Consider the following 14973-nt stretch of genomic DNA (forward strand, 5'->3'; position numbering starts at 1 on the left):
AAACACACTGCTCAATTGAGAGGAGAAGAGAACAGTACCTACCTATATTATAGCTCATGGTCCCAAATTCACAATAGGATATTTAGTTAGGAAACTCTAAATAAAAGGTGTCTCAAGATAATCTTTTCAAAACACAATCTACTGGTCCAGGGCAATGCGAGTACACAATATGCTGCTTTTTTGAGTGTGGTTAACTGGATTAATGATGGATATCCAGGCTTTCTATCACTGTGGACAACAGTCTGTAAAAGAATAAATACACTACTGTTACACAATGATGTTAGAAGAGCATGTATATATATCTATGGAATCGTGTGAAAAGCTCTTTATTTGAGTCAACAAACACGTGCACACACCCTAACAATGAACCTTTGCGAGCTACACTTGCATCCATTTCCCTGTTCATTATTGGCAGCATTAATTTACACAAATTACATTTTAACTAAAACCTTAACGATGATGGAAAGGAATGACAATGGCAGAACCTATGTAATACCTTTTTAATAATCCTAGAATTGGAAAGAATTAAATATGCAAATAACCTTTCTGAGCGATACACTAGCCTTCTACAGTAGAATTTCTGATAAAATTCTCACCTGTTTGCTGGCAGAAGTTTGCACATAGATATGAGTTCATCTGGAAGAAAAAAAAGAAAATCATTCAAATTGCTGAAGAAGACCAAACCAGTTTACACCAGTTGTATTTAGCTACTGTTCTTCCCAACAGTTAACAAGGAATCGAAAGTTTAAGTGATAAATAAGCACTTGTCACAGGGTCTGTCTTCCAGGCAACCGGAACAAGAGAGAGCCCAAGAATGAGAAGGATGTGTACTTAATAAGTACTTCATAAGTTGCATCTTGCTTAAAAATACAACACAATAACCATGGCCAGGGCTAATATTTAGACTAACAGTTACGCAGCCATGCTGTGATGGGATTAAACATTCAACAAATCATATGCCAAATTTTATCTATTGAATAGAAATGTTCTCAAGGTTGAGTTGTTTCCTATAATGATGAATACTTAATCAAAAGAGAGCTTTGAATTGCTCGCATACCATATATCCTACGGGAAGGTTTGAAGCAGGATTGGAGATACATCATACAATCAATCTCTTTAGCCTGACAACTGCTTAGGTCAAACAAAAGGCAAATATTTAGCCATTCTTATTCACTGTCAATATCAGCACAAAGGTTACCTTTTGAAGAGGAAAGACATCCTGTTGTTATAGCAACTTGCAAAGTTTGTGCAAATCTATCCATTGACAGTTGAACTTGTTGATCAATAATGCTGTGGTTAAACTCTGCAGTTTTTAACCTGTCAATTAACTTTGACATGTCTTGTGTCAGTTCTTTCAAATCTGTTCCTTTGATAAGATGACGGCTGTCTGATTCATCCATGACTTCTCCTGGCTCCAGTTCCATTTCTTCTTGTGGATCCTCTTTATCTTTGCCAGCCAGTAAAAAAGCCTCAATTATTGCTAGGTGAAGTTGCGAGTATAAAAGTCTAGATTCATGGTATGAGTGTCTGTCACATATGGCGCTGTCACAAGCTAGTGGCATTAGCACTACCCACCGTAGCAGGCCCAATATTGGACCAAGGGGGAGAGGGGTAGGTTCTGCCGGGGCTAATGATCCACGCAGACATCCTGCTGTTAATAGACTAGTGGGGCAAGTTAGTAAACACAGATCAGGATTTTTGCCGACCCAGGAAGCCACAACTTTGAGAAGAGACAAAGGAGGTTGATTTGAGATCGCAGCTGATGATCTTTCATCTGAAATGCAAGATTGGGTAAAATTGTGTGATTTAAATGTTATGAAAAACAATTTGAATTTTTTACATGTAGTATTGTAATTTTGATTTTGGTCCAAAATGGGTGAAGAAATGGGGATGCCAGAATTTTGAAAATCAGCATAGGGGTGTAATAAGTTATAAGCTTCCTTGAGCTTCTGTTTACCTTGTTGTTTGCCAATAGTGACAACTGGATACAAACTAATGAGAGCAATCATTAGCTGGCAAGCCATCAGCGGTGAGTGAGAAGCAAGAGTCTGAAGGAATGGCAGTGAAGCGGGTACAAGGCATGTGTAGTCTTCCACTATGGATGAAGTCACCTTCAACACTACACCAGGTCTGTGGTGATGTCTCTGACAATAAACAAAGCCATAAGCAAATACAGGTGTCAGATTGCTTGCCATCAAAGTGCATTTGTACCATACAACATTTAAACAAAAAAGGCAAATTCCTGCCAACTATAAAATAATACAGTCATGGATACCAGTTCTTTCTATATAACTACATTGAGCACAAACAATTCAGGGAGTAAAATCAAATACAAGTAACTGAAAAAACGTTTCAATAAAGATTTGTTTCTGAAAAATTCCAGTGCATCAAGGTGGTTTGTTGTCCTTTTCTAAAAAAATATTCAGAATTATGCCCTATATCATATGATGTGCTTCATAGATGATATTAACTCTGACTTCACACAGCTTATTAACATGTTTTATAGGACTGCATTGATATTCCTTACAAAAATACCTGAAAATTACTTTCCTTTTTGTATGAAACATGCAAAAGATCATAGGCTAGTTTAAGAGTAAAAATCATTAATCATTAATTTTTAATTAAGCTTATTGCAAACAATAATTGAAGGGGTGAGTGCAAAACCATGCTAAGTGACGATTTGGGTGAAAAAAAAAATTTTCGCGAAAGGGCTTGAATTTTTGCATGTGGTCTTCAATGTAATAGAAAAAGGCGGCCCTGTATTTTTGTCGCTGGTTTTTGCTTCGTTTTCGAGTTATAACGTATGCAAAAATACTTGGCTTTTCCTAGCCATGTCTTTAGGAGTTTATTTGTTGAACAGCAAACAGGCAGACTGTTTATAGTGTATGAAGTCAAAATCAAATCTCACAGCATATATAGAGCGGAAATCTGGGAACAGATTGTTTACATCGGCTATTGTGACGTGAGCACAACACGTGAATCGATCGAGCGGCAAACGAAATACCATCGAACTAAAAAGAGATGTGCCGCATTAGAGCTCTGTCAACTAATATCTTAAGCATTGTGTTAAAGTACCTTGTGTGCCTGCCTGGTGGTTGAGAGGCATCATTAAGCCTCGATAAACCCGTAAGTCATCAGCACGTTTTAAAGAATCAAAATGTGTTCTGAAACTTCGAAGGTAGCTGATATACCGTAATCGTGTTATCGGCGTTCGAAGTCAGATCGAGCCAGGCAGCAAAGTCCAAGAGCAGTTCTTGCCCAAGAAAAATACCCTCTCGTGAGTTGTGGCCCATTTGCCAAGCGTTGCTAGTGTCAAAGTTTGGAAAGCGAGAACTGGTTTTTGAGTGATAAAATTTGCCTTGTATCGACCGCCATGTTTTCCCGCGCACGAGGTGTAAAGACCCTTCCCGGCATGCATTGCGATCACGTTCTGCTCGCGTTTCTCGAACTGGTAACTAGATTGTTTCGGCTTTTTTCATTTAAAGATAATAATGGCCAACAAGTAGCGATCGATTGTAACATAGATCTGTGATCCAGGTTGCTTTGATTTTATTTCATATCGGCATGATTTGTAGTGTTTTGAACTTCTGGGATCAGCGGACATGCAGATGTATGGAGACCCGTACGTTGCGCAGAAGGGTTAATTTGTTAAACTGTTAGGCGGTGCGTGACATAAAGCTACGATCGCGTTGGTCGAAAAATATGTATTTATCTCGTGATTTTTAGCCATTTAAGACGTTGCTGTATTTGGAAAAGTGCTTATTTGATGTTTATTTGTTCAGTGCAGATAGTCATTGTCCCAGATAACCAAAGTAAGTTCCAGATGTTAACACTATTTTCCGGCCGCCATATTTTACCTATTTAAACCTGAAATCAACATTTTTGAGCTTATACGTTGCGTGAAATTAACATTTTGCTGTTTTCTAAGTGAAATCAACATCCTTGCCGTCACGCGTTACGTGAAATCAACATTTTTACCTATTTAGACCTGAAATCGACATTTTTGAGCTTATACGCTGCGTTAAATCAACATTTTTCTGTTTTCTAAGTGAAATCAACATCCTTGCCGTCAAGCGCTAACGTGAAATCAGCATTTTGACCTATTTAGACCTGAAATCAACATTTTTGAGCTTATACGCTGGGTGAAATTAACATTTTGCTGTTTTCTAAGTGAAATCAACATCCTTGCCGTCACGCGTTAACGTGAAATCAGCATTTTGACCTATTTAGACCTGAAATCAACATTTTTGAGCTTATACGCTGCGTTAAATCAACATTTTGCTGTTTTCTAAGCGAAATCAACATCCTTGCCGTCAAGCGCTAACGTGAAATCAGCATTTTGACCTATTTAGACCTGAAATCAACATTTTTGAGCTTATACGCTGCGTGAAATTAACATTTTGCTGTTTTCTAAGTGAAATCAACATCCTTGCCGTCACGCGTTAACGCGAAATCAGCATTTTGACCTATTTAGACCTGAAATCAACATTTTTGAGCTTATACGCTGCGTGAAATTAACATTTTGCTGTTTTCTAAGTGAAATCAACAACCTTCCCGTCACGGGTTAACATGAAATCAACATTTAAACCTTTTTTGACCTGAAATCGACATTTTTGAGCTTTTACGTTGCGTGAAATTGACATTTTGCTGCTCTCTAAGAGAAATCAACATCCTTGCCGTCGCGCGTTAACATGAGTCAACGTTTTAACCACTTTTGACCTGAAATCAATAAATTTGAGCTTATATAAGTTGCGTGAAATTGACATTTTGCTGGTTTCTAAGTAAAATCAAAGTCCTTGCGGTCGCGGCGGGCCGATCCTTTGTTATAATAAACCGAGGCGAGACTTCGACTTATAACAAAGGCTTGGCTTGGCTATTATAACAAAGGGTCGGCTCTGTTTATCATAACAAAGGCCCGGCTTCGTTTATTTGAAGACCTCGGCGGGAAAAGGGCGCTAGGTATTTTAATCAAAAGTGAACTTTGTCGAAAACGCTCCAAATTTCCCATACAGTTTTGTTTAGGTATGTTTAACAATGTCCCGTAGTTTTTCCGCTAAGCTTCGCTTCGTTTTCGAGATATTGCGTATGCAGAAAAACCACTCGGTTTTCCTAGCGGCGTCTTTATGAACGAAGCAAAAACCAGCGACAAAAATACAGGACCACGTTTTTCTATTACATTGAAGACCGCATGCAAAAATTCAAGCCCTTTCGCGAAAATTTTTTTTTTCACCCAAATCGTCACTTAGCATGGTTTTGCACTCACCCCTTCAATTAGTTTTCAACTTCAGTGCATGTTAGAACCAAGTAATCAGGAGTTGAGAACTGTTCATCTTACGAACCTGCATCCAGATGGCCATGGATTCTAACAAATGGTCACACTGCAATGCCACAGCCATAGAGACAAGCTTTGTGAGAATTTCAACTTTCCTGTCAACCTGAAGTTTAACAGAAAATAAAATATTGTAGTAAGTTCCTAGTTGAGAAATTTATGGAAATTGAAACATGAATCACAAAGACAACAACCTTGACCTATAAAAGAGGTGGTCTTGCTTGAAGACAGCCCCTCAAGAAGTGAATGAATTAGTTATTTAATGGCACCAATATCAATATATAAAATCACACGCAAGGGGTTACTCAGGGTTCGCACTTTTTGAAGCTTTTAAAATTCCATAACTTTCCATGACCTTTTCCAAGACCTTTCCGAGTTTTCCATGACCTTAGTTAAGCAGTTGTTCTCACAGCAGTATCAAAACAATCATCTATTTAACATATTTTCCAGCATTATAGTGCATAAAATGTGTGCTTGTGTCTATTTGTACTGAAATTAAAGCCTGTTTCTGACTCGTGTGTTATTTTTTCAATTTTTAAAATATCTTTTTGCCATGCATATTGCTTTTCCACGACCTTCACTTAAATTCCATGACTTTCCAGGCCTGGAAATTGAAATAATGAATTCCATGACTTTCCAGGTTTTCCATGACCTGTACAAACCCTGGGTTACTGCTCCCCTGAGCATAAACCCTGTTCATCCCCCGTATGTGATACTGTATTGTTCTGTAATGTTGTACAATACTGTGTAGATTAAGTTTTAAAATAATGTAATTAATGTGATGTATTGTAGAGCAGTGTAATGCTGTATGCGAGCAATCAATTTTTACTGAATAATAAGTGTTAATATTTACTATTTTTTCTCAATGTGTGACCAGGCAGAATTCAAAAAATCTAGTTGCAATATGATTGGTTTCAGGAACAGGCAAAAATCTTCCCATCCAACCTGTTATCATTGTGTTAATCTACTTTTGAGTTATTTTTTTGTAAAAAAAAATACCTCTTGGTCGGCACATCGGGTATGTTATGGATGGGTCAATGGATGAGTGAGAGATGTATGTACACCTATGTCACACCAATCAGATTGGATCTACTATAAACAGCCAATCAAATTTCTAGTTATAAAGTAAATGGTATGAGAGAATAGTTGATCCCGATACAGTTCAGAACAGCCATATTTATTCTTCTCTAAAAGAGGAGGAAGTATTCATATATTGGGCTTACTTTGACATTTTCTGTGGGTTAGGCTGAGGATTTTGTCGGCGGGTTTAATAATCATTTGCAACTGGATAATCAGTCAAAGAAACATGGTGTTTGGCATATAACCACGAGCATGCAATGAAGGGTGAGCTTTTCCCATTAGATCAGTCTCTGAGTTGAGTGTAGGTTTAAGATGTGAATGAAAAACAAGTTGATGTGGCTTCTATGATAGGATCAATTGTATTTTAGGGGGGCCGGAATGCACTACTGGGAATGTGAAGAGGTTGTGACCAGGTTCAAATCATTTGTGAGTTGTATTGAAACCTAAATATTGCTGCAGAGTTTGTTATGAGTGTTTCGGACGTGTCGTTAATTTCAGCATCCATTGATGAATTTCAATGTGAAAAGCCAAGAGACTACGGTTAATTTGGTCAACAGAACAAAACGATAATGGTTCTTGCTTACTTCTGGAATGAGAAGATATGTTTTAATGAAACTAAATCTTTTCTCTAATCTTATCAGGGTTTTCGCTGATTCACATTAATAACTAACACGAATTGTAGTTGAAGAAAAAGGAAATTATTTTTGTTCAAGATACCTTAAGTGAGGTATATGAAGTCTTGACCATTTTATAGTATTAAACGTGTACAAGGACTTTGGTAATTGAAAAATAAAGACTGACGCGTATGTTGCCAGTTTGTGATTTTTAGACCAGGTTTGGAGTGGAGCGTGACAGTTACATATATCGGCCAGGGTTGTTTTAGAGTGCATGATGTTCAGTGTAATGGTGGCTAGTTATGAATGAGATGAGCCTTGAGTTTTGAAACAGTTCATGAGTTAGTAGTATGCAAATGAAACGAGATATTTTTATTTTTAGTTACAAAGGTAACTTGATACTTTTGTTTTTCACAAGGAGTAAACTCAATTAGAGGTCACAAATCATCGCTTCTAGTTCTTAGGACATGTCTTAGAGGAGATGAGATTATTTAAATTTAAAACAGTTCTAATGTTTACAATGAAGTGCAGGTAACAATTGTTTTGTTCTTGTTGCATGCAAAGATAACAAGATATTTTTATTTTTTAGTTACAAAGGGTAATTTGACACTCTTGTTTTTCACAAGGGAGTAAATTCAATTAGAGCTGACAAATCATCACCACTTGTTCCCACGAGATGTCTGCTATCTTTAGTTATAAATGGTAACCTAACACTTTTGTTTTTTATATGGGAGTAAACTGACAAGTTATCGGCTATTGTTCCCAGGATATTAAACAAAAAAGAAGCTTTCATTTCTGGACGGTTTTTATGTCTCTGCAGTGGCAGTTTAATATTTTTATTTGATGGGCATTTTATGACATTCTTTTCAGTCCGATATTTTTAAAGGTAAAAAGTACGAAAACTGTTAAAATGTTCTTTGAAGACGGCGTGGTACCAAGTTAAAGTGCAATTTAATTAAATCAGACTTTCAATGAGTCAGAGAGGTTTTTTTCTCATTCTTTCTATTTTTTGGTGAGGTAGTGTTGCATTGTGTCGTGTAAAAAGAGTAAACTTACGACTTGTATAAAATGCAAAAAGTTCTCTTAAGGATTTTCGCGCTAATTGTTTCTGTGCATCCTTACTTCGCATGCAAATTCACACACCACGTCATGCATCGAGCGCGTGCGCTAAGTACTAAAATGAACAATGATAGGGCAGATGGCCATTGCTATAGCTTTGCGTAGATTTAATGATCTTGGACGTTCGGTGACCCCTACTTTTCTTACCAGAAACAGATTTTATTTACAGTTATCACCACATTGTCCAAAAATGGACAAAAAAAATCAATGTGGGAAGTTAAAAAAATTTCAAGATTATCTGTCTATGGGGCATTGAATCCTGCCATCTTACGGCTGCAAGGCATGTGAAACTATGGTCACTAAATGCGAAGTTGTTCTTTACGAAACCTCGTCAGTTGACTAAATTCACCTAATAGGTCCACTTAAACAATATTTGGCAGAGAACATTTCACTTAAAAGGTCTAATTGCAGTATTTTTGGGCTTACAGACACTGTGGCCTTATTCGCTAATGAAGCCTGATTTTTTCAGATTTAGGGTGTTCTTGTGGGCATGTTCTCTCCAAAACGAAGTCGCTCACCCCCCATTTTTTTGCCTTTTTGGCAAAAGTAGATCATTACCTTTCTGCATGGCAAGTTTAAAAAAATCTGTATGTGGGAACATTTTGGGCACAAACGTCCTTAACTTGAGTATTTTTGAGCAAAAATTCCTCTTATGGGGTTGGAAGGGCTATGTGATCGGTGAGTGAGGGTGTTATGCATGTGCATGTGTCACACCAATTACAGTGTGGGTTGTATCAAAGAACGAATCAAATCACCTGTTAGAAAATAACATGGTATCTACATTGATCTGGAGACGTGTCAGGTTACTGTAGTTTGTTCAGTCAAACATTTTATGGCTTACTATTTAGCTATCTCACCATTACTGATGTAACATCGTATGTACATCATAAATTCCCAGTTTCTTTCTTGCTGTACATCGCAACCAAAAAAACTTGTCAAATAAACCAAATCATTACTGTAAACAGTTCCATAAATGTTTCTATCTCCGAGACTTTTAGTTCACAAAAAAAAATAACTCTTGCACGCCTTGCGTGCCTATGTTTTGTAAATGAAAGAGTGGTAATAGTCAATTCTTTGCCTTTTTTACGCTTCCAACGACGAAAATTAATCTATGCAATTATTCTAAATTCACTTTTTAATGGCAAGGAAAGTCACTGCAAGTAAATTCAAATGAGTGTTTCGGGTTTGTTTGTTTGATTTTAGCTAGGCATTCATCAAACTGCATAAACTATGTGAAAATCTCTATATCTGATTATAAATAGGGTTAAAAAATGAAAAAATAAGGAGAAATAGCTTGTGATATCATATCTAGCCAGGAACATATGCTATACCATGCAGACAGGAAAAAATTCTGAAGTCCAGTAGCCCAGTGGGTCAGTTTCCCCCTCTAAAATATTACCTGCCCAGTAGGTGTGTTATGTTCATGCTTTATCAACTGTATGTACATCATTTACTAGGTACTGTCTATAACCAGTGATATACTAAAACAAAATGAGCTTACTGGTACTAAACTAGGTGAAACATACTGGACAGTGACACAAATTTTAAATTAATCCATACTTTCAATTCATTGGTCTGCTCATCTTGCAGTCTTAAGTTTTGAAATTGTTTTTAAGTTGAAATTATCACTAACAAGACTACCGGACCACCAAACTTCCATATTTTTCACCTGCCCAAGAGCAAAATTTACTTGCCCTGAGCAACCAGACCTGGGTTTTTTCCTGCCCTGCCAAACATAATGCCTCAAGTTCAAATGCTAAAATCTCACCTTTCCATCTTTGATGTCTTGACCTGATATTCCAAACAGTATATAAAACACACCACATCTTACAATGTCAGATGGTTGATCTTGAAAGCAAGAACATATAACTTCTAAGAGCTGAAGCTCCTGGATAGCAGATAATGGTTTTGCTCCTGATCCTTTGCCATGAAATATGTACAAGTCGATAACATCATCAAGAAAAGCTGAGAGATAAAGTCCAGGATTTGGAGGCATGTCTGGTGCATATGCCTTGAAGTATTTCTCTAACATATGAATAACATCCCTACTGCATTCAGGAAATTGAGAACAACTTAGGAGGTGCTTGACGTAAGAGACTTTGCCAGGGATATCTACCTTCCATGATGCAATATCTATGAAATAAATGATAATATTTTATGTCAGTGACATCATGGTTACTACCAGTGATTGATTAGTAGATGTTGGGAGAGGGAGAGTAACCTGCTTCTTTCTATACCTTTTACTCAAAGTTCCTTCTCCTTCCTGGGTAGATCACACATTTTTTTCCACTACAAAATATCGTGCAATGTTGCAAAGACCCTCTCCAGTTTCTCCTGATTCCCTTCACCTAAGAATTCCACTTTCCATCCTGTCCTCTCCCACCTTGCATGGACTTCCTACCACCTTCCCCCAATATGAGTTTCAAATATACCAAAGTTTCCATGTTGATTACATGGCTTACCTGTAACTAAGGGCACTGATTGGTTAGTGCTTTTCATTAAAATAAAAAAAAAAACAAAGCACCAACAAAGGGGGGAAAGTCTAAAATGGGGTGAGGGGAGAGGTGTGAGAGGTGTGGGTGGGGGGCAGTGAACCAGATTAGCACTGTAGTTAGCCTGAATAGCTCTCTGGTTAACCTGAATAACGTTCAGGTTAAAAAAAAATCCGTGTTGTTAACTTGCGAACTAAAATAATTGCAAACCCTGCTCTGCATCAGTGTCTACAGTAAGCCCTGACTTCTAACCTCTAACATCACTATGCAAGATGGCGTACATGTTTGCCAGTACGTGAGACATTCAACTCAGAAGGGCGCAGCATGTCTATAAATTATTCTGCTTCGTGCTAACTTAACAAAGAAGTTTTCTGAATCGACAGTACAATGCAAGTCTTACCATCTTTAATATTGTCATCTCGTTTCTAAATTGCAGCTACAAGCTCATAAGATTACTCCGCGGTCTCCCGACTTGAATGCACGATTTCCAAACATATTTCCCACATTTGCATTATTATCAACTACATACTTACTCCAAGTGTCTTCCTCGTATTCATTCATGACGGAAAACAGCAATGAATGTCCACAGTAGCGCCAAGGAGAGTTAATCAAACCAAATCAAATATGGCCAAAAATCACCACTATGACCGCCATTTAGCATGAGCAGCCAGGCCAGATAAGAAATTCTTCAGATTGGGAACCACTCATTGGGTGTTGGCCGATGGCCCGAGGACTGACCTGGGCACATTTGGGGTACATTTCACCCCTAGTTTCTGGACGTCACCGCGTTTTTTTTTTTTGTTGTTCTTGTTGTTGTTTGTTTGTTTGTTTGTTTGTTTGTTTGTTTTTTTACATTCTTTTCTAAAAAAATACAGGTATCCAGTTAAGGAACTTGCACAATAGGCAGCGCACTGAAACACTTTACAACAAGTTTCCCTAGAAGACAATGTCTAGCGACCAGAGAAGGAATTAGCCTCTCTCCACCGCATAGGCTCAAAGGGTTTTTTTTTGGGGGTGAAGATCAGAGGATCCACTGAGTAACGTTAGTGCAGGCACAGCGTTACCGGCGACGGCGGAAAGCGCGGGAGCCTGTTATACAGTAACTGTCTAATTTTTCGCGCGCTGATTGGCTCATTTTTATCATCAATAAGGGTAAAATTTTAATCTTCGAGTCCAACTTTCAGCTGTCAAACTATCAACTTTTTAACCAATGAGATTTTATGGACGTTTTTGACTGGCCAATCAAAAACCGAGAAAAGCTATTGACAATGTCCGCGTCATTTTGAATAAAATTCACTTATCTTTGATTTCCGCAAGTTTACGGCGTCTTTTCCCCTTATTTGACCATTTTGGGGTCTTGTTATTGTAAAAAACAAATTGACGTCAGTTTTTTATGCGTCTGTCCTCTAATTGATGATAAATTGCGTCATAACATTGTCAAAGTGGCTGTGGAACCACGAGCCGCAAGCGATTGGTTTCAGCAGCAAACTTTGACAAAGTTATGACGAAATTTATCTTCAATAAGAGGACAGACGCATAAAAAAACTGACGTCAATTTGTTTTTTTGTTTTTTTTGTTTTTTTTTTTTTTATTGACTTTGAAAAGGCATTTGATTCTCTCGAATGGTCCTTCATACACGGAACATTAAGATCCTACGGTTTTGGTGCTTCGCTAATTAACTGGGTGAAAACCCTGTATAGTCATAGTGAAAGCTGTATTCTGAATAATGGATGGGCAAGTAATTTTTTTGAAATTCAAAGAGGTGTTAGGCAAGGCTGCCCGCTCTCACCTTATTTATTTATCCTATCGGCAGAGGTGCTGGCCACGGCAATTAGGAAAAATACTAATATAAAGGGAATCTCTGTAAATAATGTGGAAATTAAGTTAAGTCAGTATGCCGATGACACAACACTTATATTAGACGGGTCACGTGAATCTCTCCTTTCATCCCTTGCAATGCTTGACGATTTCAGCAAAGTCTCTGGCCTCAGACTCAATGATAAGAAAACGGAAGCTCTATGGATTGGCGCAAGTATTGGAAGTGATAAAATTCTGTTATCAGGAAAAGAGCTTAAATGGCCAAAAGACAAAGTAAAGTCCCTAGGTCTATGGATTTCAACAGATCCCGAACTATCAGCCTCTTTAAACTACAATGAGAAACTTGAAAAAGTGAAAGAAATCCTGAGATGCTGGAAATACCGCCGACTCACATTGTTAGGGAAAATCACTGTTATCAAATCACTAGTGGTCTCCCAATTGGTTTATCTACTCTCGCCTCTTCGCTCAAACTACAGGGTCTTAAAAGAAATAAATGATTTACTCTACACTTTTCTATGGAATGGTCAATTTGTTAATTCTCCGCCTGATCGAAACACCCCTGATCGATCCAGTCGACCTTGCGCCTGCACTCACTTCGCACAGCAACGAACGTTCGAACCTCTGCGGGGAGAGAGAGGATTGGCTACATAAATCATTTATTATCGAGGAAGAAAGCCTGCGATACTGAAAAAAGCGTTCTAAGAAGGTCTTTTCAATAAGCTTCACTACGTACGCTATAACGTGTACATGAACGACTTTGCATTTGCATTGTTTCTACAATTTTACAAGTTCTCTCGAACAACGAACTGTTTAACTGATGTACGCAAGCAAAGCAAAAAAAAAAACAAAAACACCCTGCTTAAGTTGTTTCAGACAAAGTGAAACATACCAAAGTTAAACTTGTTACAAAGTGAAACCCTCAAATAAAGAAACACTCATTTTGCTTGGTTATTTTAGCCGTGTACTAAAAAGCTGATCAAAACAGTCTTAACAGGAGTAATCACTGAAGAATCCTTCAGGCACAAGACTCTTCAGCAAGTAAGGTCTTGTTTATGTGGAGAAAAAGTATTCCTGACTAGAGAGTCACCGTGCTTGTACCACGTTACGCCGAATGGGAGATCTTTAATTTTCCTACGTCTTTATAAATAGCATCGAACTGTTTAAATCAGAAATGACAAAGTTGGCCTAAGGACCAGACTGATCACGGGTGGATGCTCATTCACTTTGAAGTAAGCCGCAACTTTGCCGAGAGGGGACTGGAAGTACGAATGATCAACTAGCCTTCTTGGGCCAAGTCGCGGCACATATATATGTATAGCATTCACAAAACTGAACTAAAGTTTTCTGTATTAATTCTCTCCCTGTATACCCAACTAATACAAACTTTATTTTTACGATAACTGTAGAAATTCTCGCCCGCTCATTGGTTAATTTTCATTGTCAATAAGCCGACAGACGCATGAATTTATAATTTATGCAATGCGTCAACGAGCGAGTGCGGACAATTTGACATTGTAAAAAACAAACTGACGTCAGTTTTTGAAGCGTCCGTCCTGTTATTGACAATGCATTTCGTCCTAACACTTCTAAAGTAGTCTGCGGATCCACTCGGCTACCGCAGTTACCGCCTCGTGGATCCACAGCTACTTTGACAATGTTATGACGAAATTTATGATCAACAACAGGACAGACGCATGAAAAACTGATGACATTTTGTCAAATTTTTTTAACGATTTGTGAAGGCTCCAGTGTCATCGTATCCCACTGTTTTCTATTTTCTTGTGCTCATATTTCGTAAGTGTTGCCTACATCTAACATTTTTGCGCCGCAACAATTTCAATTGCCGCGCTAGAAGACGACGACAGGAAGTAATGGCCATACTTCTCTTGTTCCGTATAAATAAGGTATAAAACAAACAAACAAACTCTAGAAATTTTATTCGTTACATTTTATTCTGATGCGGGAGTTATCACATCAAAAATTTCAAATCAAAGTCTTCCTGAGTCTTTCGGTGAATAAATTAGATGACTTGGCACTATCTCGGTACAAGTAGGCTGCTGTTCTTCTTGCAGGGACATGTGACTAGTCACATATACGTTTTGCGTCAAAAGTTATCAAGGACCATGGCTGGAAAAACCTTGCCACCGCCACAAACAAGACCGCGCGTCACACGATACCAGGGTACAAATGTACTACGAAAAGAAAAAGACACATTGCTTTTGTTTAATCGTTCAATTTACTCACAGGAAACCGAATGAAGATGAACTATTGCTACTCCTTATCCTGCGTATGCTGTATGTCTTCGTTACTCTTTTCCACGGTGAAAAAGAACAACAAACATATTACATATACCCTAGATATTCTTCGTTAGTTTCAGGTAAGAATACAACTAACTTGTAATAACGTTTGAGGGAAAGAGAGCTTATCATAGAACGGGGCTTAATTAGAACAGACAGTACATCTTCAGAAAAAAAACTTCGGGCAGGGGTAAATCTCTAAAACAAAACCTATAGTTTACAAA

At 37.9% G+C, this 14973-nt stretch overlaps 1 protein-coding gene and 1 pseudogene across 4 annotated transcripts in view; both read right to left on the reverse strand.

Annotated features, from left to right (window-relative positions):
* Nucleotides 1-29: 29 nt before the first annotated feature.
* On the reverse strand, nucleotides 30-11751 carry LOC145491022 (integrator complex subunit 15-like). Of its 3 annotated transcripts, none has more exons than XM_081470155.1 (7): nucleotides 11168-11751; nucleotides 9911-10275; nucleotides 5340-5435; nucleotides 1958-2144; nucleotides 1199-1774; nucleotides 597-636; nucleotides 30-242 (listed from the first exon to the last, which is right to left on the reverse strand). In XM_081470155.1, exons 1-7 carry the CDS (start codon nucleotides 11193-11195, stop codon nucleotides 200-202), a joined length of 1335 nt encoding a protein of 444 aa, XP_081326281.1. In that variant the 5' UTR covers nucleotides 11196-11751; the 3' UTR covers nucleotides 30-199. The 3 variants fall into 3 exon arrangements, with proteins under 3 accessions (XP_081326281.1, XP_081326284.1, XP_081326283.1); XM_081470158.1 differs by having other exon boundaries at nucleotides 10380-11751; XM_081470157.1 differs by having other exon boundaries at nucleotides 9911-10610; nucleotides 11168-11207.
* A 1733-nt stretch (nucleotides 11752-13484) lies between these two features.
* LOC145490478 (uncharacterized) overlaps nucleotides 13485-14973 on the reverse strand; it is a 29619-nt pseudogene continuing 28130 nt past the window's right edge. The window contains exon 8 of the transcript XR_014049703.1: nucleotides 13485-14644. The product of XR_014049703.1 is annotated as an uncharacterized LOC145490478 (transcript). The remainder of the gene's footprint in view (nucleotides 14645-14973) is intronic.

The sequence above is a fragment of the Orbicella franksi genome, chromosome 6, assembly GCF_964199315.1.
Source record: "Orbicella franksi chromosome 6, jaOrbFran1.1, whole genome shotgun sequence".
Classification (NCBI taxonomy): domain Eukaryota; kingdom Metazoa; phylum Cnidaria; class Anthozoa; order Scleractinia; family Merulinidae; genus Orbicella; species Orbicella franksi.